Genomic DNA, 25266 nt, shown 5'->3' with positions numbered 1-25266 from the left:
TTTGTTATTGGTTGCCCCATCTGTATTCAGACTGAATAAATATTTTTGTTTATTTCTTATTTTTTTAACCTTTCAGTCATGCATGAAAGTCATGACTTTCACAGTTATCTTTTTAGTGTTGCCAGTGCTTCTACATAGTTTTCGCTTTACAGTTTTGAAATGTGATTATGGTGTTGTATAGTTTCACACAATCCACTGCTGACTTGAATTTTACACACTGTCTACATTACCCCAGTATCCTTTTAGGCAATAACTCTGTTCCCAGAAGTTGATCTACTGCGTGTGATTTCTATTCACAGTATGTACTTACGTTCATATTGGCAAAAGGTACAGTTTGGTTGGGGTTACACTCAATATACTTTCCTCATTATTAAAATTTAAATATTCAGTTATTGTTGTTTACCAATGTTTTGATCATCATCTCGGAATTTTACTATTTTACAGAAATAGATTTTTGGTGATACTGAATTCATTCACCAATCCCGGAGACATTTCAATATTTCCACCAATAAACATTTTCCTTGTACGACTGTTGCGTCCCTTCATTTGGCTCAAATAACCAGAAGGGGGCAGCAGCGTCGTAATTACATAATATGCAATGCCTTGGACATAAAGGTTTAATTCAAAGGTAAGAGAAGGGAAAGGACGCTATGTACATATATAAATAAAAATATTAACATAAATATATATGGCGGGTGGTTCTCTTTGAGCACTGTGATAAAGTATTTCCTTTTAGGGCTTAAAAGGTGTGACAAAAAAAGTAGTGTCACAAGTTAAAAAATGACCTTGCATTGATTTGCAGAAAATGGTGCTTATTTGTATATGATTATTGTGGGTAAATTAAAAGCCATGTATTTTGTAAGGTCACTGCACGTGTTATATAATTTCCTATGCCATGGAAAATGCACATTTGGAACAACTCAGCACCCGACTATGGTGTATAAATTTTAAGCAACTTTCATTGCACATTCATTTAACTATTATTTTGTTACATTGATCTGAAGTACAAAGTGCCAACTGTTCGTCCGTTGAATATTCCAAGATATCACCCTACTGAAAATTTACAGTTGTCTGCAAGTCTCCAACAAAATGTATGATACAGGCTAGGGCTGACACGCGAACACTATATTGCTAAATACGCAAAAGATTTACGAAGGGCTTGGTCCTCTTTGCTAATTCAGCGTCTTTAGAACGAAGGACCAAATCATTGCGGTGAGCGGATCCGAAAAAGCATGCTCGCTCGGGACTTGATTTGGTTGAGAGCGCACGGAGGGGACTTGGGAGTTCAGTGGAAGTTCCTCGGCTGGGCCGGCTGACGTCAGTGTTGTGCGACACTGAGGGACTGCAGAACACACGTGTTAACAAAATGTCTGCCTTGTGGTGGTATCCCCAAAATTAAATGCAGAATTGTTTGTAAATATATTTGAAAACTGGGATTTTTAATACAATACCAGGCGGTCACGAAAATTTCTCTTTTATATACGTTCTAAGATACGCGAAAAGCTTCGTCTACAATGGCACAAAGGAAGAAAAAATTCACGAAGAAAAAACGACATATGGGGAGTAAATTAAAAGAACCCGATTTGGATTCGGACGGTGGCGAATTTGAACTGGCTGCCCAGATGCAAGATGACACGGTGAGAAGTTATTAATTTTTCTTTTTTATTTATGTGCATTTGTATAAAACGGCAGGCTTGCTGACCGTTTAAAATCTTTTGTTGTTTTAGTTATCGCTAGTTTAGTTGCGAGTTGAATCGTGGAAGGCTAAACAACATGGTTAGTTAACTAGGCTTACTAACCTATATGTGTACATGTTGGGTTGTACATAGTCTCTAGATAGTCCTACTGAGCCATCGCGATGGCTAGCTTAATCTTTTGGGGCTACCTGGCGGTATAGATAGATCCTTACAATAGCGAGATTGCATGGAGCTATGGGATAGCTAGCTATTTTGCTAGCTACTGGCAGCAAGCTTTCGACTTATTTTGCCACAGATCAGATCCCTGGCTTATTCAACATGATGACAGTTGTTGTTGGGACAGACCCGGCCCCACAGAATAAGCGACATTAACTGCTCTTTAGGCCCCCGCGATCGCCCAGGGGAGCCCCTAATTATTCTAAAATATAGCAATATATTTATTAGAATGTTGGGTTGGGGGGATGTGGGTCCAAAATGAAATCATGCTTAAGGTGTCTCTCAATGTCCAGGGCCGACACTGTCCGTCCGAGTTTACGTAGTCAGTTATGTTCGTCACGTTGTTCTTGATCTCCATTAATTTCTGGTTATTTTCTCAGCCTGAGAGGAAGACCCTCCGCTTCCCCGCCGCATCGGAGTGCCTCTCCGACGTGGAGCCGGACACCAGGGAACTGGTCAGGGCGCAGAACAAGAAGAAGAAAAAGTCTGGAGGTTTCCAGTCAATGGGTAAGATCCAGGGTGGCTTTGAAATAGAAATCGCAGGAATTTCTGTGCCTCTCTAGAAATTCAAAAGCAACGTCATTTCTCCTTTCAGGGCTCAGCTATCCAGTGTTCAAAGGGGTCATGAAGAAGGGCTACAAAGTCCCTACTCCTATTCAGAGAAAGGTGAGTTAGTGGCCTTTCCGAAATAACCTTGATCTTTAAATATGAGGGAAAAGATGATGGAGTGGAAAAAACGCATTCAAGATATGATAAGATAAGATTACTTTTATTGTCATTGCACTGGTACAATGAAATTTAGTTGGGAGCAATCTGTCAGTGAAGTTGTACAACAATACTATAATACTAAGCTAACTAATACAACTTTAAAAAAGTAATAACACTTAAATCCCCGCTCCCAGACCGTTCCCCTGATCATGGACGGGAAGGACGTGGTCGCCATGGCGCGGACGGGCAGCGGGAAGACAGCGGCGTTCCTGATCCCGATGTTCGAGCGCCTGAAGGCCCCGCAGGCGCAGACGGGCGCCCGCGCCCTGATCCTGACGCCCACGCGTGAGCTGGCGCTGCAGACCATGAAGTTCACCAAAGAGGCGAGGACCTCCCGTGCTCCCGCCATGGCTCCGGCTGCTTACCGCCGTGTGCCGCTGGGGGCACTCCCCCTTTTCATCGGCCAATGAAATCACAGTGTGCTTGTGCACGCCACCTTACGTTACAGGCGTACAGCCAACAACTTATTTTTTACATCCATTCATACAGCTGGATATGAACGGAAGCAATAAAGATTAAGCAGGTTAAGCACCTTGCTGAAGGGTATAACAGTAGTGTCCTAACCCTTGCAACCTAAAGGTCACAGGTTCGATTCCCAGATAAGACACTGCCGTTGTACCCCCTGAGCAAGGTACTTAGCCTGCATTGCTTGTTGTGTAAGTCGCTCTGGATCAGAGCGTCTGCTAAATGCCTGTAATGTAATTTAATCAAAGAACTGACAAAGTCAGTTCCTTACCCATTATACTACAATGCCACCCCACTACCTTCCTTGTGCCCATTTTGCTGTCACTGGGCTAAAACTAAAAACTCAGCTTTCTGGCGTCATGATTTATTCCAATTGGATGGAAATATATTGTAAAAATACTTGTATTATCAGTGTCTTGTGTTGAGTTCCCCTTCTGCCATGAAACACTGCATGTGTTAACGGGGTAGTGAGTTTTGTTTTCTGTGATATTGCAGCTTGGCAAGTTCACCGGCCTTAAGACAGCACTGATCCTGGGAGGAGACAGGTAATGCTATTTTCCCCTCTCATTAGGAGTCATCTCTGTCGCTGGTTCCCATTCAAACAGCACTGATATTTTAAGAATGTATACTCCTCTGATGCACTAGGGCCACCAGACAGTGTCTATGGTGCACACAGTGGTCACACAGGACTGTAGCGGAACCAGTACATTTGGAGAGGCGTATTTCTCACTCACAACAAACTAGTAGCCTGTGTATACCTGGTGTGTCTTTGGAAGGAACTTATGCAGCCAAAACCTGAGGAAACTTGGCCGTCTAAAGCCGCTTTGTGTAGCTGGAGTAGGTGTACTGCAGCAGTGCATTATGGGTATGGGTGAGTGTAACGAGCACCTATAGTATTGTAATCTGACATGGCTCTGCCTTTGTCCCCCCAGCATGGACGATCAATTCGCTGCTCTGCATGAAAACCCAGATATGTAAGTACTGTGGAACTCCCCCCTTTTAAAAAATTTTTTTAAAACATACAATGGACACCTTTAACATGTGCGGTTACATGTACATGTATGTTCATGTATGTTCACACTTAACGTTTCTTTCTCTCTCTCTCTCTCCCCCTCCCTCTTCCTCTCTTTCTCTCCCCCCCTCTCGCTCTCTCTCCCTCTCTCTCCCCCTCCCTCTCTTTCTCTCCCCCCCTCTCGCTCTCTCTCTTTCTCTCCTCCCTCCCTGTCCTCCCTCTCTTTCTCTCCTCCCTCTCTTTCTCTCTCCCCCCCCCCCCCCCCCTCGCTCTCTCTCTCCCCCCCCCCCACCCCCCCACAGCATCATTGGCACCCCCGGCCGTCTGATGCACGTCGTCATGCAGATGAACCTGAAGCTGCACGGCGTGGAGTACGTGGTTTTTGACGAGGCTGACAGGTGAGGCTTCTCGCTGTGGAACACCTGCAGTCGTGTTCAGGCGGCACTTTTAACACGCGTTAAGCTGCAGAGGGGTTGTCCGGGTTCAGTGCTGAGGCGGAGGGGTTTTGAGCTTGATAGTAGCCTGTGTTTGTGGATCTTGTGTGAGGTCGGATTGGGGACTGACGGAGCACTCTGTCCCGGGTTTTCCGGACTTTTCCAGGCTGTTTGAGATGGGCTTCGCGGAGCAGCTCCAGGAGATCATCCGCCGCCTCCCGGACTCCCGGCAGACCCTGCTCTTCTCCGCCACGCTGCCCAAGCTGCTGGTGGAGTTCGCCCGGGCCGGTGAGTCCACAGGCCGCCATGCTTCATGATTTGGACGCGTGTACCAAGTTTGTGTAGTTTTGGCTTAATGCCACTATTCTATGCTAAATAGGTGGCAAAATATGGATAACGCAGGTCCTGCTCATTCTAAAATAGCTATAATGAAGGCTGTGCTTATGTGGTTTGGGTTGGATGGTTTAATGGGTGTAAGACAGGCAGTGGGCTGAACAGAAGTATGCATGCTGAGAAGAAAGCTTTATTCAGGTTTATCAATGAAGACGATGTTCGTCACGAGGGGAGGTTTGAGCTGTGAGTCTGTACTCCTGAGGAGGGAGGTGCTGTAATGTGAGTCTGTGCTCCTGATGGGGAGGTGCTAATGTGAGTCTGTACTCCTGAGGAGGGAGGTGCTAATGTGAGTCTGTGCTCCTGATGGAGGGGAGGTGCTGTAATGTGAGTCTGTGCTCCTGATGGGGGGAGGTGCTGTAATGTGAGTCTGTGCTCCTGATGGGGAGGTGCTAATGTGAGTCTGTGCTCCTGATGGGGAGGTGCTAATGTGAGTCTGTGCTCCTGATGGGGAGGTGCTAATGTGAGTCTGTGCTCCTGATGGGGAGGTGCTGTAATGTGAGTCTGTGCTCCTGATGGGGAGGTGCTAATGTGAGTCTGTGCTCCTGATGGGGAGGTGCTAATGTGAGTCTGTGCTCCTGACGGGGAGGTGCTAATGTGAGTCTGTGCTCCTGATGGGGAGGTGCTAATGTGAGTCTGTGCTCCTGATGGGGAGGTGCTAATGTGAGTCTGTGCTCCTGATGGGGAGGTGCTAATGTGAGTCTGTGCTCCTGATGGGGAGGTGCTAATGTGAGTCTGTGCTTCTGATGGGGAGGTGCTAATGTGAGTCTGTGCTCCTGATGGGGAGGTGCTGTAATGTGAGTCTGTGCTCCTGATGGGGAGGTGCTGTAATGTGAGTCTGTGTTGCAGGACTGACGGAACCTGTGCTCTTGCGGCTGGATGTGGACACCAAGCTGAGCGATCAGTTACAGGTGGGAACTACAGACTGACCCTGAGCTCTGCTTCTGATCAGGCTTATTATACTGTAACTGAACTGCAGAGAGACCAACGTCTACATGCCTATGACTATGAAAATATCAGGCTAATGGGTTTTTAAATATTTGTAGTGCATGCTCCAATTAATTGGACCGAGTGTACTTTTTTAAGCCACCTATCCAAATTGTCTCCTGGATTTAAGTACCTATTAGTGTGGGGCTCATTCACATAAAGGTGACCTCAATTCAGTGAATATGGGTTATGTTTATTTTTGGCTTTCGTTGTGTGTATGACACACGCTCATGCTTCCTGTAGACTTTTAGTTACTGTGTGTGACACGCTCAAACACTTCCTGTCTTACTGAGTGGGGATCTGTCCTGTGAGCAGCCGTTAGTCGCTGCTCATCTGTGTGATTTGCTCACCTGCCTCCTGTCCAATCGCAGCTGGCCTTCTTCCACCTGCGCATGGACGAGAAGCCGGCCCTCCTCCTGCACCTCCTGCGGAACGTGGTCAAGCCCCAGGAGCAGACCGTGGTGTTCGTCGCTACCAAGCACCACGTGGAGTATCTGAAGGAGGTGAGTCCTGCACCAATCACACGTCAGATACTCCTGACCATGTCACTACGGTCACTGCGTATGAGTCAGATCAATCAGTGAGTCAGTCAATCAGTCAGTCAGTTAGTCAATTAGCCAATCAGCTACTGGTGTCACGCCCCCACACTGTTGTATTCCGCCCCTACATTGTATTGCCCCGCCCCCAGACTGTGGTGTCCTGCCCGCACTGGTGGCCCACCCCCACAATGTTATATCCTACCTGTACCCTGTTGTGCCCCGCCCCCTCACTGTGGTGTCCCGCCCACACTGTTGTGTCCCGCCCCCGCACCGTGGTGCCCCCCCCCCCTCACTGTTGAGTCCTGCCCCCTCACTGTGGTGTCCCGCCCTCACTGTTGAGTCCTGCCCCCTCACTGTTCTGCCCCGCCCACAGCTGCTGATGTCAGAGGGCGTGGACTGCGCCTACATCTACAGCGCTCTGGACCAGACGGCCCGCAAGATCAACATCGGCCGCTTCGTCCACCGCAAGGCCATGGTGCTGCTGGTGACGGACGTAGCGGCGCGCGGTATCGACATCCCCCTGCTGGACAATGTCATCAACTACAACTTCCCCTCCAAGGCCAAGCTCTTCCTGCACAGAGTCGGTTAGTGTGGAGAGCAAGGGGGTCCGTCTCAGTGTAATCTGAAGAGAGATATCTCTGAATATAATTGGTTTAGAGAGAGAGATCTCTGAGTGTAATGGTTCTTGAGGGAGAGATCTCTGAGTGTAATGGTTCTGAAGCTGGAGATCTCTGAGTGTAATGGTTCTGAAGAGAGAGATCTCTGAATATAATTGGTTTAGAGAGAGATCTTTGAGTGTAATGGTTCTGAAGCTGGAGATCTCTGAGTGTAATGATTCCTGAGAGGGAGATCTCTGAGTGTAATGGTTCCTGTGAGGGAGATCTCCGAATATAATTGGTTTAGAGAGAGATCTCTGAATGTAATTGGTTTAGAGAGAGAGAGATCTCTGAATATAATTGGTTTAGAGAGAGATCTCTGAGTGTAATGGTTCTGAAGCAGGAGATCTCTGAGTGTAATGGTTCTGAAGCTGGAGATCTCTGAGTGTAATGGTTCCTGAGAGGGAGATCTCTGAGTGTAATGGTTCCTGAGAGGGAGATCTCTGAGTGTAATGGTTCCTGAGAGGGAGATCTCCGAATATAATTGGTTTAGAGAGAGATCTCTGAATGTAATTGGTTTAGAGAGAGAGATCTCTGAATATAATTGGTTTAGAGAGAGATCTCTGAATGTAATTGGTTTAGAGCGAGAGAGATCCCTGGATATAATTGATTTGTTTGCGGTGAGATGTTTTAGTGACAGAGAGAGGAAGCTGTCTGCAGTGAATGGTTCTGGAGAGGGGGGGTGGATCTGGGTGCTGGTAATGGATTTTGGGCGGGGGCTGTCTGCTGTGAGTGGGGGATATCGGGGTCGCTTTGAGGAGCTAACGGGGGCGCTCTGTGTCCCACAGGTCGAGTGGCCCGTGCGGGGAGGAGCGGCACAGCCTACAGCCTGGTGTGCACCGACGAGGTCCCGTTCGTCTACGACCTCCATCTCTTCCTGGGACGTCCCTTACAGCTCGCCCTGCCCGAACACCCCCAAGGTACCCACTCCGAGCCCAAACTGTCTGGCACATCACCAACCAGACAGTCACACCTAGTTATTCAGTTCTTTCAAAATTCATTTTGCAGAGTACTAATGGTTTTTAATGAAGTATTTCTTAGTTTCTGTCTTGCACTGTGTGAAGTCAAATTCACATGGAGCTTTATGGAATAAAATTAAACACAGTATTGCCATTTCATAGTATTATTTTGAAATATGAAGCTTTATTAGTTTCTCTACTCATTTTTAACATGTCGTTTGGTTCTCTGCGTGTGTATAATTGCGTTCCCTCTTGTAAAACCTGCCCCCCCCCCCATGCAGATGCCGACGGGGTGTTTGGGCGGGTCCCCCAGAGCGTGCTGGACGACGAGGAGGCCCAGCTCATCACGGCCCACCAGAACTCCCTGGACCTGCAGAACCTGCGTCGCATCGCAGAGAACGCCTACAAGCAGTACCTCAAGTCCCGGCCCAGCCCCTCCCCCGAGTCATTCAAGCGGGTCAAGAACACGGAACTCTCCGGAATGGCCGTGCACCCGCTGCTCGGTCGGTCGGCGTCCCGTCACACCGTCATCACGTAAACGCAGCGATGACATCACAACAGAGTCATCATGCTCTCTCTCTCTCTCTCTCTCTCTTTCTCTTTAGGCTCGGGGTTGGAGAGCATGGAACTTGACCGGCTGAAGATGGTAGACAGCATCAAGACCTACAAGTCTAAAGCCGTAAGTTGAGACCAGCCAGCGCTGCACAGAAATATGCCTTCCAATTTTTCTGTGGTTGTGTAAGACCGGCTGCTGTTGAGCGTGTGAATGTAGGCTGTCCAGTGCCTCAGTATTCTCAGGCAACAGACAATTCTCCTGTCTGTCTGTGTCATGAGAACACGCTTACCTGCAGTAGACCCCGGGTAACAGTTTCAGTAAAATTTAAAGTAACGTTGAACGGTTGGTGATAATTACTGTACCTTTAAGAGCACGGGTCTAGTACCCAGAGCATTGATGAAGTTTGTTGCCTGGTGACCCTCTGGCGTATCCTCTCCGCCCCTCAGACGATATTCGAGATCAACTCCAGCAGCAAGACGGCGGCCAGCGAGGTCATGAGGGCCAAGAGGAGCCGGGACACGCGATTGGTGGACAAGTTCCAGCGGGCGCGCGAGGACCGGGCCGCCAAGGGTCTGATGAAGTGCCCCGCCCCGCCCAGACCCGCCCCCGCCGACCCGGGACACAGCGAGAGCGAGGAGGAGGACATCCAGGTACCCTCCCTACCCACCCCTAAACACCTTCTCCTGGAGGAGATGGGAGACCTGTCAGTCACGGAATCAGACGAACCAATCAAAAGACCTGCTGTGTTCCAACACTCTTTGATTGGTGGAAATCTGTGAATAATGGCCCAATGGCCAGGCTGGCTTGTTTGTTAGGCACAGAGTCACAAACCTGATGAAGCTTCCCTCTTAGTCAGCCCCAGAGAGGAGTTTTTCTGAGCAAAACTGAGGGAAATGTGAGCACTTTACAAAAGATCATTATTAGGTCAGTAGTTTAGTATTGCAGGCTTTGAAAACTGTCTGTGATGGTCGTAGAAACGGGCTTTCTTTTGTATTCCATGCGCAGTTGGATCCCTCCCTTAATGGTCTCACTGTGTCTTGTGTTGCAATTACCCACAGGGGGTGTTTTCCAGAGTGGTGGGGGGGAAGAGGAGGAAAAACTTGGAGGAGGTGGAGGAAGAGGTGGAGGGGGACGCCGCCGGGCCGAAGACGAAGAAGACGAAGACCAGGGGACCTGTTTGTGATGAAGAGTTCTACATCCCCTACAGACCCAAAGACTTCAACTCAGAGAGAGGGTACGACCACCGCTATGACATCTGGGTCCTGAGTGTGTGTGGAAACGAGAAGGAACTGTTTTTTCTTGATAGAATGAGTCATTGTTTTCATCGAATTAACGACCAGAGGTTTTTGCTTAACAACAGTGCAAATAGAACTACCAACCAGAGTTTTGCTTGACAACGGTAAAATAATATGCCCAAACGGCCGCGGAAAAATATATCACTTTCAGCTGATTAAATTCTATCCGAATACAGATACACAGACAGATAATTTTGTTGGCTGAACAGATACAGATACAGATAATGACGTCTCTGCACACCCCTAGTGGATGTAGAGTATGTGTCTGTAGAATGTGTATGTCTGTAGAGGGTGTGTGTGAATGTTTAAGTGTGTATCTCTGTGCTGTGGTGTGTGTGGATGTTTAGGTCTGTGTCTCCGTGCTGTGGTGTGTGTGGATGTTTAAATCTCTGTGCTGTGGTGTGTGTGGATGTTTAAATCTCTGTGCTGTGGTGTGTGTGGATGTGTAAGGCTGTGTCTCTGTGCTGTGGTGTGTGTGGATGTGTAAATCTCTGTGCTGTGGTGTGTGTGGATGTTTAAATGTGTGTCTCTGTGCTGTGGTGTGTGTGGATGTGTAAGTCTGTGTCTCTGTGCTGTGGTGTGTGTGGATGTGTAAGTCTGTGTCTCTGTGCTGTGGTGTGTGTGGATGTGTAAGTCTGTGTCTCTGTGCTGTGGTGTGTGTGGATGTGTAAGTCTGTGTCTCTGTGCTGTGGTGTGTGTGGATGTGTAAGGCTGTGTCTCTGTGCTGTGGTGTGTGTGGATGTTTAAATCTCTGTGCTGTGGTGTGTGTGGATGTTTAAATCTCTGTGCTGTGGTGTGTGTGGATGTTTAAGGCTGTATCTCTGTGCTGTGGTGTGTGTGGATGTTTAAATCTCTGTGCGGTGGTGTGTGGATGTTTAAATCTCTGTGCGGTGGTGTGTGTGGATGTTTAAATCTCTGTGCGGTGGTGTGTGTGGATGTTTATATCTGTGCTGTGGTGTGTGTGGATGTTTAAATCTCTGTGCGGTGGTGTGTGTGGATGTTTAAATCTCTGCTGTGGTGTGTGTGGATGTTTAAATCTCTGTGCTGTGGTGTGTGTGGATGTTTAAATCTCTGTGCGGTGGTGTGTGTGGATGTTTAAATCTCTGTGCGGTGGTGTGTGTGGATGTTTAAATCTCTGTGCTGTGGTGTGTGTGGATGTTTAAATCTCTGTGCTGTGGTGTGTGTGGATGTTTAAATCTCTGTGCGGTGGTGTGTGTGGATGTTTAAATCCCTGTGCGGTGGTGTGTGTGGATGTTTAAATCTCTGTGCGGTGGTGTGTGTGGATGTTTAAATCTCTGTGCTGTGGTGTGTGTGGATGTTTAAATCTCTGTGCGGTGGTGTGTGTGGATGTTTAAATCTCTGTGCGGTGGTGTGTGTGGATGTTTAAATCTCTGTGCTGTGGTGTGTGTGGATGTTTAAATCTCTGTGCGGTGGTGTGTGTGGATGTTTAAGGCTGTGTCTCTGTGCGGTGGTGTGTGTGGATGTTTAAATCTCTGTGCTGTGGTGTGTGTGGATGTTTAAATCTCTGCGGTGGTGTGTGTGGATGTTTAAATCTCTGTGCGGTGGTGTGTGTGGATGTTTAAATCTCTGTGCTGTGGTGTGTGTGGATGTTTAAATCTCTGTGCGGTGGTGTGTGTGGATGTTTAAATCTGTGCGGTGGTGTGTGTGGATGTTTAAATCTCTGTGCTGTGGTGTGTGTGGATGTTTAAATCTCTGTGCGGTGGTGTGTGTGGATGTTTAAATCTCTGTGCTGTGGTGTGTGTGGATGTTTAAATCTCTGTGCTGTGGTGTGTGTGGATGTTTAAATCTCTGTGCTGTGGTGTGTGTGGATGTTTAAATCTCTGTGCGGTGGTGTGTGTGGATGTTTAAATCTCTGTGCGGTGGTGTGTGTGGATGTTTAAATCTGTGCGGTGGTGTGTGTGGATGTTTAAATCTCTGTGCGGTGGTGTGTGTGGATGTTTAAGGCTGTATCTCTGTGCTGTGGTGTGTGTGGATGTTTAAATCTCTGTGCTGTGGTGTGTGTGGATGTTTAAATCTGTGCGGTGGTGTGTGTGGATGTTTAAATCTCTGTGCTGTGGTGTGTGTGGATGTTTAAATCTCTGTGCTGTGGTGTGTGTGGATGTTTAAATCTCTGTGCTGTGGTGTGTGTGGATGTTTAAATCTCTGTGCTGTGGTGTGTGTGGATGTTTAAGGCTGTATCTCTGTGCGGTGGTGTGTGTGGATGTTTAAATCTGTGCTGTGGTGTGTGTGGATGTTTAAATCTCTGTGCGGTGGTGTGCAGGCTCAGTTTGGGAGGGGAGGGGAGCGCGTTTGAGCTCCAGGCCTCCTCCGCTGTGCTGGACCTGATGGGGGACGAGGGCGAGCAGCTCAACCAGCACAAGAGCATGATGAAGTGGTGAGAGAGCCGCGCCCGATTCCCCAGCATGCACCGGGGCTCGCTGTCTCCGTCTCTCCTTCTGTCTTTCTCTTCTCCTTCTCTTTTTTCCACTGTTCCTTTCTCTCTCTCTTTCTGTTTCTCTTATCCTGCGTCTCATCTCTCACTCTCTCGTTCTCTTCACTTTTTTTCCCCTTCTCAGTCTCTTTCTCTCATTACAGATCATGTGGTGATTGTTTTTAATGATGCCGTTTGATACTGTTGGTGCGAAAGGCTATTCGGTAAATTTCTCTCCTCCTTGATGCCCCCCGCCCCGCCCCCCCCCCCCCCCAGGGACCGGAAGAAGAAGCGGTTTGTGCGGGAGACCGGAAAAGAGGACAAGAAGAAGAAAGTGAGGACGGAGAGCGGGCAGGTGGTCAGCTCGAAGAAGAAGAAGAGCTTGTATCCTCTTTCTTACGCGGTGTGCTGGCAGTCGTACCGGACTCTGCTAGCGTTTACACATACCAAGGCTGTGACTGAGAAGAGCGACACGTTCACGGCCTTAATCTGAACCATGTGACAGGAACCATGTGATCAGCCGCGTTTCCTTTACGGTGGCGGTTCTGTCCTGAGTGTTCTTTGGAAGTGAGGAGTCGGGCTCATTTATGCCAGGGACCGGCTTATATAAAAGTCAACAAATTTACTTGTTGAAGTTACCTTATGTTGCTGAAAGCTGGGCTAAACACCATGATATTATCAAAAGATTCATGGTTTTAGCCTCTTTTTAAGGAGACCAAACATGAATATGTTTGGAGGTAATTCAGCTCAGCTATTGAATACCTCTGCTAGATGCAAATTTACTCCTGCTTTTAACGACAGAGGTGATGTTTGTAGGCAATAATTGTTAAGTCCAGCCAGTAGTGTAATTTCTCCCTTTGGGTGAAGTATTCACGTGTCAATGCCAGGTTCTGGCGACATGTTGATATCAGAACAATCGATTGTTGATATCGAGAGGGTTGATTGTTGATATCGGGACAGCTGATTGTGCATATCGGTACAGTTCATTGTTGATATCAGGACGGTTGGGTTCCTTGACTGGAAACCCTGCAGCTATGAGGAGTGGAAGAAGAAGTACAAGATGGACGACGGAGGCTCTGACTCTGAGGGAGAGACAGGAGGAAAGGGGAGGAGGCCCGGTGGAGGTAACGTACCCTCAGACTGCCCGCGTGCATGTCTGTGTGTCTGTATCCCCGTCAGTGTTTGTGTCAGTGTCTATGTTAGTGTGCGTGTGTCAGTGTTTGTGTTGGTGTCTGTGGTAGCATGTGTGTCAGTGTCTGTGTTAGTGTGTTTGTTAGTGTCTGTCAGAGTCTGTGTTAGTGTCAGTGTCTGTGTCAGTGTAGCCATATGTGTATCCACGTGCAAGCGTATGTTAGCATGTCAGTGTGTGTGTGCATATTAGTGTGACACGGGCATGTATTTTTATGATGACTGTGTTGCGATGCCGCGCCCTGCGTTTTGTGACGGGTCATCCCGTGTGCCCCCCCCCCCCCCAGGCCGCAGAGGACGGCGGGGCCCCCAGCAGCAGCAGCAGCAGGCGGAGCAGAAGGGCGGGGCGCGGGCGCGGTCGGAGCTGCGCAGCCGGGAGCAGATCCTGAAGAACAGGAAGCGGCAGCAGAAGCAGCAGTTCCTGCAGAGCGGCGCCCTGAAGAAGCTGCGCGGTCGCTCCCGGCAACGGCTCGGAGAGGTCAAGAAGTCGGGCTTCGGCCGCGGCGCCACGAAGAAGGGCAAGCTGAGGAAGAGGCTGTGAGGGGCGGGGCCTGGGCCGGGGGGGCGGGGCTACGGGCGGCCAGCCGCCACTCACTGCCGGGTGACCCGAGAGAAGGAAGGGACTGGACTACATGGTTGGTTGTTGAGATGGGTGGGGTTTTGAGGGGGGGCGGGGTTTGCCTTTTTTTTTGGGAGACCAGCGTTTCTTACTGTCTCCCCCTCCCACCCCTAAACTTGAGTACTCAAAGCCAGGCTTGAACCAATGACTTTTTATTACAGTGCACATCGTTCTTAAGAATTCTCCAAACCTTATTTGATTCTCTGAAGCATTTTTATGAAACAAAACCATAATTAGTGTTTAGCGTTTTCCACCATTAAAGCCGTGGCAGTCAGCTGTTCTTGTGAGTGCACTGTAATTAATGACGGAGAAGAACCCCAAAGGATGATGGGGGATGGGGCGGAGCCTGTTTCAGGAGGCAGGTTATCCAGTGGGGGGTGCATTACCTGCAGTGCACTGGGGGGGGGGTTTCAGAGACTGTGGGTTTCGCTGGGGTGTCCTCATTGGTCCCCGGTCGACCCAGGAGCAGAACATGCTCATGATCAGGTGTGCACCAGCCCATTGCCTTACCTGTGCTGTGTGTGTGTGTGTGTGTGTGTGTGTGTGTGTGTGTAATAATGCATCGAGGCTAACTGCCTGTCTCAGTGTCACCTCTGCAAATGTGTCTCACGTCAAGAGGTGGGGGGTGTGTGTGTGTGTGTGGGCATGTGTATGTGTGAGAAACCAGAATTCGCCAGTCCTTTGTACGACATTGAAAAACTAGATCTGTGAAAGGACCCTCAGTTAACCTCTTTTTTTTAATGAGCCTTGTGCAGCTGCTAGTGCTCGTGTGCAAATAAATCCCAGTGCATCCAGGCTGAGGAGTCGTGTCATTGTGGGTCAGAAACGGTTGAGTTTTAAGCAATTTTTCTCTCTGTGCAGCCTGCCAAACAATCACTGCAACTTTGTGTAGGTGTCCCAAAAGTGGACTAGCTTGCTTCTTAGAATGGTGGTTATGGAATCAAGCATTTAAAAGTGTAACCCTGGGGTGAGTGAGACCAGATGCTAAGAATGATAGATCTGTCCCAGCATTCATTGTGTAGTGAATCTCACCTGGCTTAATACAGAGATCAGGAGACAGGAAAAATTGAATCTCACTTTCAGTACATCACCACTAGATGGCAGTGTTTGCTTGGATATGCTAAGTGGACAAAACTTTAGACAACTAAGGTCTCAACTGTTTTTATTTTTTCTGCATGACCCATCGGAGATAACATGCTGACAGTCACCTGGAGGATTGCCATGTTTGTTTAAAACTTATTTGAACAGTTGTGGTTTGTCCTTTGGGATAAAGGATAAATCAGGTATTATAATTGTTTTTGGTTTTTACATAAAGGAACGGCTATAAACCACACTATGCATGTTGAGAATACACAAGCTGCTTTTCATTAGCCTGGAAGTCTCAACGCAGCCAGTGAAAACATTCGATTCAGGAGACAATTTCACCATTCTGGCTAAACTGTTGTTTAAATCAGTACTCCCTGAACAGCTGGAAGTACAAAACGGGTCAGATTCAGCTTCAGGTAACGGTAGCGCACAACTGACACCCAGCTGCTGGAGATAAAATCACATTATGATCCAACAATACAGCGGCGACACTGCTGCTAATCCTGTAGGTGATGGGATCTGGACCCGCAGAGACCGCCAGACTGGAGCCTCGATAAGGCATCTGGCCCGTTCGTTCTAGACTGGCGTGTTGCTAAAATCACCACCCCCGGCAGCCTCCTCGCTTGATTGGATACCTTATCTGCTGTCCTGGACTGACACAGGTAAAGTAGTGATACTGCATCCCGGGTGAGGGAACGGTTGGCTTAGATAGAGGAGAGAAACGAGAACCCCTTTCACACAATACCTTTCCTCATTTTTCATTTCATTCTTAATTTCCTGTACAGATGAAACTGGCGTTTGAATGCACAGGTATCTCAGAAAAGGTGAATTCTGATGCTATGGCCTGTGTTAAGAGGGCATTGGGGATCTGCAGGGCTAACTAAAGGTCAAAGGTCACTTCCTGAATATCCTGGGGAAACTACATTTAGAAGTGCTGTGGAATAAACCTGCTGAAAACACCTTTCAAGCACTTTGGCATCTGCTCTCTTAGCTGAAGGTCTTTGTTGAGCGCTGGGCTCTGTTCCTGTGACCGCTGTGACATCAGAGGGTAACCTGATTGGTTGCAGGAGAAGCGCACTGTCGTGCGGACTGATAAGGGGTACTTAGAAGGTTCCGAAGACAGAACACCAGCTTCCTGCCAAAGTTTGCTTCATATGCACATGCAAGTGGGAGTAGATTATTATTTATCTGTTCCCAGATGTGAAGTGGATTTGTTTCGTCTTTCGAGTGATATTTTAAGCCACGGTTCTGATGTGTATTTATGTTGTTAAAGGCCCCATGATTGCAAAATGAAGGGGGTGGTGGGTGGGTGCAAAAATGTATACCTCAGACAGTGCCGACAGGCAGTGAGCTTTCTGGCACAACATGGCCACCGTCCGACACAGAAGCATGTGCTTCTGATTGGAAGACGCTGCGATAAACCTGTCACTTTAAAGTATAATGCAATCTGTGAAAGTAATCCTGTCATAATCGTTATTGTCTTAAATAGATACAATGTATTGGACTCCCTCTTCATATTTTGCATATAAATACTGGGCTAAAATTAGCCTGGAACCAGTCTGTAAAAAATCCCAGCTGACATGACATAATCTGCCGCTCACGGTGGGTTAGTAGTTTCCCATCATCAGAGGGGTCCAGTTTTGAAGTAACCGGGCCATGGAGCTACTTCAGGCTGCCACCAGATGGCGCAAGTGAGCAGAGATGCAGTGGTCTTGTGCTCAGCACCAATAAGCTTCTGGATCTTCTGTTTTTAAAAAGCAAATTTCTATTGCATGTCAACATTTTTTCTGAAGTAGGGATGCCCAGTGTTCTTATTAGGCCCCTTCCTATCCCTGCATACGTTCTCTCATTCGTTAGATGACCTACCTGTGCCAGGTGTGTAGGCCCCTCCCATTTTTTCATCCCAGTTCTCTCAGGTGTCAGAAGGCCTACCTGTACCAGGTGTGTAGGTCCTCTGGCTGAATGATTGCGCTGCTCAGGTGAAACTGCAGAATGAAATGAAATGAAATGGTTGCTTATGGCTCACCTCTTAGAATGTTATCTTCTACGCTGATAAATTTTTTTTATAGTGATTAGATTTGGCCTATTTATTTGACCAGGCATTGAAGATAAAATCTGGAATAAAAATGGGCCTCCACAAAAAGTTACATGCGGGATGTGGATTCTGGTTATTTTTTTAAATATTTCTAAAATGGAGGCATCCATACCTTCTCCTTCCTCAGTCACACTGCAGTAGAACAAAGCACACTGAACAACCACTGGATTCACTCATTAAGTACCCCCCCCCCCCCCCCCCCCCCCCCCCGATGGTCAGGCAGCCAGGGCAGCCCATACTGGGTCCCATCAATTTAAATAAAACGGCAAAATTAAACCCCTTTTTCCTGCTTTCCCTGGACCTTGTCAGCGACACGTCACACACGCGCTGGGCCCCTGCTGGAGTAAGATGGATTTATGAACTGCCCGAGCGTTTGTTCTCCTCAAATAAATCTGCAAGCACTCTGCCCGACAGGAAAGAGAGCTTTCAGCATGGGGGAGACATTACACGGCGTCCTAAGGAACCCCTAAGCTCACTGCTAGGAGTTGGTGTAGGTCCAATGTGCATGTGCACACAGTTAAATGCTAAAAGTGCTGGGACAGTGACACAACATGTTGTTTTGGCTCTACGCTTCAGCACATTGGATCTGAAGTAAAACAATGGATATCAGGTTAAAGTGCAGACTCCCATGTGAAACAATAGTATGTTGAAGAAAACCTGAAGTGTACTATTTTATACTAAAGAATACTTTTAAGTAATTAAATAAAATATGCAACAAATAAAGTTTGTATCAAGTATGTTCAGTCTATTAATTAATAACATCCATACTTGGTGATCCATGTAGGAATTCTTCGTGCGTGTGTGTATGTGTGTGTATGTGCGTGCGTGTGTGTGAGAGAGAGACAGAGAGAGAGAGAAATAGAGAGGCTAGCCAGGGAAGACAGCCTGTCCAGTCAGTGCACACGCAAACAGGTAGAGACAGAGATTCATATTATTTTATATTGTACATAATTTATATTATACATAATTCATTAAAAATATAAACTTTGTTTTCCCCAACATCCAAAATATGAGTGATGATAAAAATTCTAGCCAGATATGTAGCCACATGGCACAGGATGAGGGACATAGAGAGAACAATCTCTGCATAAAATATATACATTTCACAAGTTTATTTATTTAAAATTGTTATTTTAGTGACCAATTTAAAAAAAAAGGTAACTTACCATAATTAGTCTTTTTTAAACTTATGCTATACATATTTGTTTATATTAGAATAAATGTAATATTTTTTGTTTTTCACACCTTAATGTTAACTTTTGTACACTATGTGAATATGTTTTATTATTATTATTATTATTATTATTATTACAGTGTTGTGGGTCATACTTGTTGCATGGTGTGTATGTGGTATGTTTCTGTGTATTATATGTATTGCTGTGACAATATGACTGTAGTTGTCCTGCCAATAAAGCAACTTGAAATTGAAAGAGAGAGAAAGAAAGAGAGAGAGAGCGAGAGGTCCAATAAAAAATGTTTTTGTTTTTAATTGAAAATGATCTGTAGTCTTTTCAGACATATTTACAGTGCGCGCCCCTGTCCCCTCACCACAGATGAAAATGTTTTTCAGCCCTTAGGTTTCAGGGCACGAGTGAGAACTGGTAATTCCGTTAGTCGCCATGGGGTGGCACTGTAATTACTGGCTTGACCAACTCCTTCAAAACAGTGGAAATTGTTGAACGAATATGATTTACCAAAACAGCCAGGCAGAACTGGGAATGTTTGAGACCCATTATTTCAGAGAACTGTCGCCACCCCCCTCCCCCCACCCCAGGCCAGGCTTCTTACCTCCAGAACCTCTCTGGGGTGGTCACAGGGTGGGATGGGGGTAGGAGGTGGAAGGATTTGGGATCTCAGACTTATTTCCCTGACCAGTCGCTCTGAACGTGCAACGGAAGTGTGTCTGGGGGAAGAACGCAAACAGAGAGGTGGAACCTCAGCTTCTATTGGAGGAAAGACCTGTCAATCAATACCAACAAGAGCCACTGCCCCCAACTCCTGGGAGGGGATTAAGCACAAGCTATACTTCTGCAAGACTGACTCCAGAGTCAGGGTATCACTCTGTCTCCCTGTCTGTCTCTCTCTGTCTCTCTAAGGGGGAAGTTTTAATATGCACACTTAGAACAGAAGGAAGAATAGAACAGCACAGAGGAATATATCTTTAACAGTAGACTGGCGTCGTGTGATCTTTTGAATTTGCGTTGGCAGTTGGAAGAGGCTGGTCACGTCCAGGGCAAATGTCCCTCTTTCCTTTAAAGGAGTACCTGCTCGCTAGTGCGTTCATTCTTCTAGCCGTTCGGCAGCTCGGGTCAAAGAGCCATCCTCATTTTTTATTCGTGAAAGTGTACAGGGTTAAGAAGGGGACTGTTCGTTTGACCTGGGGGTCGTAAGGTCAATCCTGCAGTGAGACTATACGGCTGTAGACTTCTGTAAATGCATGTCACGCCAAGGCACAAACAAGTTATCTTGGATAAGCAAGTTCTCACGATTATGGCTCTTAGCGACGATGATTCTCTTAACCCTCGCACTGCTGCTATATTCAGAAGCCTACAAGTCAAAGATGTTCGATGTTTATTTGTGAAACACCTTTAGATGATGCTTTAGATGATGACGACAATTTAAATGCAGTCATCATCTAAAGCAGTTAGCCATGCTTACAGGAGCACTTTGGCAGAGCTGAGCGGTGACAGCGCGGTTGTGTGATAATATCGGGTCAGCACTGTTTACACACTCATCTCTGGCATTTTCCTGCCACTGATACTGAATGGGTTATTACATGGGGCCATGGCTGCAGCCAAATTACATCACATTACTGTGGTTGTGATATTTGAGTGTCATGACAGTGGGTCTGTTGTCATGGTGAAAACCTGATGGTGACTCACTGCAGTTCTTTGAGCCCTGGGGGGTATTTCGGGTAGCAGGATTACTGAGTTAGCTGGATAACTGCAGAACCCTCCCCAAATCTGGAACATGGACTGAAGTAAAAAGAGCTGTTCCGGGTTTTACTCAGCGCAGTTATCCAGCTAACTCAGTAATCCTTTATTATTCTTATTACTATTATTATCCTGCTTTGTGAAATACCTCCAAGCTGGTTTGGTTTACGTCCCTATGAACACTGTACAGGATAACTGAAGAGATGCTAATGTATGGCTTGTCTGTGATTCTGATATTCTGAGTTTTTAGAAGGGTTTTTTCTTCAGAAGGGGGTGTGTGCATAAAATTTCAATATTCATTCCTCTGGTGGGGAAAAACCCAACAAAACAACTGTCAGAAATAGGGAATATTTCAAATATTCTTTATCCTCTTCTAATTGACCATGAGGGTGGTTTCTTCACCACTGTACAGAATTAATACCAGCGTTGGAGTACCCAAACTCTACTGTAACTGAGATTTTTTACAAAGACCATTTTTTAAAGAACACACCTGGACCACTTAAAAGAATCATGTAGGTGTCTCAGAGCTTCACTGAATGTAGCACCTCTTAAATTCAGCTTGTAAACACACACTGCTTAAATTCCTGACAAGCATCATAAAGGTTCAGACTCGCTGGGGTCAAAGTGCACCAGAATGTGCACCATACGTGGCTTAATTTCTTGGAAACGCAACTGAAACAGGTTTCGTGTGTTTGACAGAATCATTCACTTCCTAGACTCCCAAACTTCCAAATGAACAGCTGTGAATAGCATGTTTGCATGAAAACAACATTTCAATATTTGCAATAATATTTAATTTCTGATTTAACGACCGTTGTTTTGCGATGGATTGCTGGACACTTGGTCAGCAGGTACCCATGTTGGTAGGTGTACCGACAGAAATGTTATGGGTTTTTGAGCCAAATCACGAGCGCTCGACAGTACTTCCATCTGACAGTGTCCAATGAGAACGGAGATTTAGGATGGGTTCCGACGGTTGGAACTTGATAACCAAGTAGCCTGGCAGCGTTAGCCCGACCCGCTAGCGCACGTCAAGAAATCGCAAAATGGCGGAGCGTGCGGCCCCCTGGGGCCCTGTCAGTCCTTATAGTGGACATTTGGAGGTTTCTCTGGCATCAGAAGAGGGAGAAGGAGCTAATGAACACGGCTGTCAGTGGCGTCCTAAGGGTAAGGAGAGAGCGGAGATAAGTGATAAGCAGGTAGAAGATTTGGAGGGGGGTACAGACCCTGTCGGCCATCTGGATCTCGTTCTGTTTGAAGGGATGCGGGGGTGTGTGTTCAGCCGCATGGGAACTTCTGGTTCCCCCTTTGTTGGCATGGTGATGAGACTACAGGTTATGATCAAACATGCCTTTGGTGTTCATGGTGTTAATGCCTTTTCCTTACTTGCTTCACATGGGAAGGGAAAAGGTAGGCTACAGTTGGAATGTTTATATTTCAGTCCAAAGTTTACACGTAAACACACACAGTCCTAGAGGAGTTTATATAAATCGTAGGCAATAATAATCCGAGGACCGCTTTCGGTGGCTGTCGAAACGTTGGAAAGGGAAAAAAACAAGGCTCTATAAATACGTTTTAAAATCATAACCAAGAGTTTAAAAAACTCTAAACTTAATTAACTTCTAGGTAGCGTTCATGTTCTTCAACTAAGCTACACTTCACAAGCTAGAGACGAGACGGCTAATTCATAAGAACAAACGAACCTCACAGAAAATTAAGGCCAGAACTAAGTTTTTTGATAATCGCGTTGCGCTGTAGCCGGTAGGCTATTATCAATAGTGCAAAATGACCGTGGTCGCACCTGCAGAGCAGAATCCAGAGACCGTAAAAAATAGGCAGAAGCCTTTAATTAATGACTATTGCAAATCTCGCGATATTTTAGCAGTGTGAGATTTTAATGAAAAGGGTCCAGCTGTATGCTATTGAGTATTAATTGCTTTTTCGTCGAGGGAAGTTTGGCTGCAGAAGCGCAGAATTGCATTTGTCATTGTCAGTGGTAGGCTATTGGAGTCCTTTCGGCTCAGGAACTGCCTATTTTAAATGAAATCTGAAATTGTATACCTTGCAACGAAGAGGTGCGTTTATTATTAAACGCACGTTTATTATTATTATTGTTGTTGTTATTATTATTATTAATATTTTTTAAAAAAAAACTATTTCATTGTGATAAAGAAAGACGGAACATGTTCTTAAAGCTGTACATAAGTGCGCCATTGTCTTTATCAAACCAAGAAACGAGCATGAGTACGGACGAATCAAGGCGGGGATCTGCGCAGCCGGCAAAAATAAACCGGTGTTAACAGACGCCGTGTTTTCCTCCATTAAAAATTAGTATAAAAAGTCTCACCACTTTCTGCAGGAGGTATTTTGAGGCCCAATTAAATAATCTACGGCACAGGTCGTACATTAAGAACATTTGCAAGTGAAACTGAGAACTTAATATACAGCACACTGCACTTTTTTCTACATTTGTCTGTTGAGTTGGTCTGGCCTACTATCATTTGGACGTAGGCCTGCTCCTCCTGGAGTACATCGATTCAAGGCCTTAATTGTTATTGCTGTTTTTTTTCTGTTTAGGCCGCTGGAGGCATTCTCCATACTTCCTGGAGTAGCGTCATGCCAGTCAACGTGCAACTGATGTTAGTTACAAAATAACATTGTACGGTTGGGATGAGGGGAGGGGCGTGTTCAGAGATCCAGCAGTTTCTGAAAGGGAAAAGTAAGCATGCATTGATTAAATTGAATGTGAATACATGATTTAAATTCTGGTAGTTTGTGTCATGGGGAGTAGATGGATAGTCAACCTTCTCTGGTGCACAGTAGTTTACCTGCAAACTGTAAATTAAGTCTTAAAATGATAGTATTGCCTGTGAGTCTTAAAAAGCCCTAAATGAAGTAGATGGTAAGAGAAAATGTCAATGGTTGTGCTTCTTCAAAGGATCTGAATTGCTTCATGCAGGCTGTAGTGATTAACTTTAATTAAAATTGCAACCCTTAATTTTTTCATTTTGAAAAGGCCATATTTGATATTTTTTCACAAAAATATTGGTAGCAATATCGATTCACTGCATTTTGAGATTTCTTCTCTAAAATGCTGTTTTCCACTGGTGGTGTCGAGTGCGACAAGCCCGCCAATTATTCAGATATGATGACGCAAGAACAGGAACTTGCAAGCGCCTAAAATGTAGAAGGCGTCTTCAAAATGAGGTTTGTCAAGGACACTTGATTCTTGCGACCAAGCCATGCAAGGTTAACTGTGTAATGCAACTTCAGACCTTCTGAAACATAACCGTTTGAAGACATTAAGTAATATAAATGAAAATCCTGGTAGTATGGTAAATATGGTAATATGCTAATATGGTAAAATGTAGTGCTTGTTCATTTAGTAGTTTTTTTTGGCACCTGCTTTCCGCAATTGAAAGCTGAGATGAACAGGTTGAGAAAGAAAACGGGCTTCGTAACCGCCTTACCACGGGTTGCCACATGGGAGCGCTGCACATTTGCATTGCAGACATTTTCAGTTGGATTTGCGGTCTGTTAATTTGGTATGTTGTGTCAAACGTCTCCTTCTGTGCGCTGAGGTTGAGGCGCCTCGAGTGCCCGGGATGTCCTTGTCTAAACATTCGGCACAAGGGTTTTTGTGTCCGTTGCGCCCCCGCTGCTGTTGATATCATTACGTCCCGTTCTCCCGCTGGGAAGCCGAGGCGAGGGGGGCACGGGGGCGCGGGATTAGGAGAAGCCGTCGAGCCGGGAGGCCGTAATGAGGAGTGACACTGGCTCCAGTTCGGCCGAGCATCACCCCGAGATTCAATGGCAGCCACACTTTCCCAGTCGGCGCGCTACGTCGGAGGTCACGGGCCGACCAATGGGAACGCAGGGACGAGGCTTGGCCCGGCCCTCCCTTTGGCGGACGGTGCCGGATGGGACCCCCCCCCCCGTAACCCCGTGGGCCGTGCTCTTCGTGCCGCGTCTGGCCGTGCATCAGTCGTCTCTGTGGTGGAACCAGGCGACGGTTTGGAAGCCATGTTCCTTGTTTCGGTTGGTCTGCAGAGAAAATGGCCGCCCCTGGTTTCACAGCCTCTGCTTGTATTCACTCTAGAGTAGTTTTTATCACCGTTGACGTAGACGTGCCGTTTCATTCCCCACACATTTTCTATTTGCCTGTTTTATGTTTCATGTGCGTTCTGTGTCCTTTATCTGCCGCAAAGCTGTTAGATAAGGGGAAAGGATAAGGATTTTTGAGCACTGGGTGAAGATGATTGGAATTCATGCGTCTAAGCTGACCCTTTTATTCTGAGTGGGCTTGTGGCCTGATGACTATTTTTGAAGGCCTGAAGGTTTTTTGAATCCTTCGTTTCCATATTAGCACATCCTTTTAATGTTTCTGTATGTTCTTTCTTGTTGGATAGACATTATAAGAGTGTATTGAATTGGGGTTGTGGGAGTGTGTTGTTGGATGGTGGTCATGGGAGCGTTTTGTTGGACAGTGGTTTTGAGAGAGTGTTTTTGGATTGTCGTGATAGAAGTGTGTTTCATAGTGGTTATGAGAGTAGGTTGTTGGACAGTGGCTTTGGGAGTGTGTTTTGGACAGTGGTTATGGGACCTGAAGTTTCCAGCGCTCGATGCTCAAAGCATGTGGATAAGGAGGTTGTGATGTCATGGCTGGAGTGTTGAACTGATCAGGCCCTGAGTCGTGTAAATATAGGGGAAATCATCGCCTCACACCTAATGGTCCTGGATGTCGCTCTGGATAAGAAAATCTTCCAACTGAACAATCGGCAAAATAACGATGATTAGGGCTGTACCTAATATGCAGACAACGCTGGTGTCACCATTATTATCATTCCTTGCCTTGGGTCCTGGGATCGGAGTACCGCGTCCCGTTAGGAGATTTGGGTGTTTGTACATGACTCCCCTCTGCAGTTGGGGCAGGGGGAGCT

General features: G+C 46.5%; 1 protein-coding gene across 1 annotated transcript; it reads left to right on the top strand.

Moving 5' to 3' along the window:
- The first annotated feature begins 1514 nt into the window (after positions 1-1514).
- ddx54 (DEAD (Asp-Glu-Ala-Asp) box polypeptide 54) lies at positions 1515-15007 on the top strand. The gene is made up of 20 exons (XM_035389676.1): positions 1515-1637; positions 2294-2420; positions 2509-2579; positions 2816-3004; positions 3642-3691; positions 4079-4120; positions 4461-4556; positions 4759-4880; positions 5832-5893; positions 6341-6472; positions 6882-7092; positions 7953-8084; positions 8405-8626; positions 8729-8802; positions 9126-9329; positions 9738-9913; positions 12256-12369; positions 12682-12789; positions 13438-13529; positions 13881-15007. The coding sequence occupies exons 1-20, from the start codon at positions 1515-1517 to the stop codon at positions 14132-14134; spliced, it is 2601 nt and encodes an 866-aa protein (XP_035245567.1). The 3' UTR covers positions 14135-15007.
- Positions 15008-25266: the final 10259 nt, after the last annotated feature.

Source organism: Anguilla anguilla, chromosome 14, assembly GCF_013347855.1.
Source record: "Anguilla anguilla isolate fAngAng1 chromosome 14, fAngAng1.pri, whole genome shotgun sequence".
NCBI lineage: Eukaryota > Metazoa > Chordata > Actinopteri > Anguilliformes > Anguillidae > Anguilla > Anguilla anguilla.
This window is presented reverse-complemented; position numbering and strand designations above follow the sequence as displayed.

What these genes read in the sequence shown, in the direction of transcription:
- ddx54 (XM_035389676.1), top strand. Translation starts at nt 1,515, where the DNA reads ATGGCACAAAGGAAGAAAAAATTCACGAAGAAAAAACGACATATGGGG. An exon ending in CCCAGATGCAAGATGACACG is followed by an intron (nt 1,638 to 2,293) that starts GTGAGAAGTTAT and finishes TTATTTTCTCAG; the next exon opens with CCTGAGAGGAAGACCCTCCG. An exon ending in CCTGCCCGAACACCCCCAAG is followed by an intron (nt 8,085 to 8,404) that starts GTACCCACTCCG and finishes CCCCCCATGCAG; the next exon opens with ATGCCGACGGGGTGTTTGGG.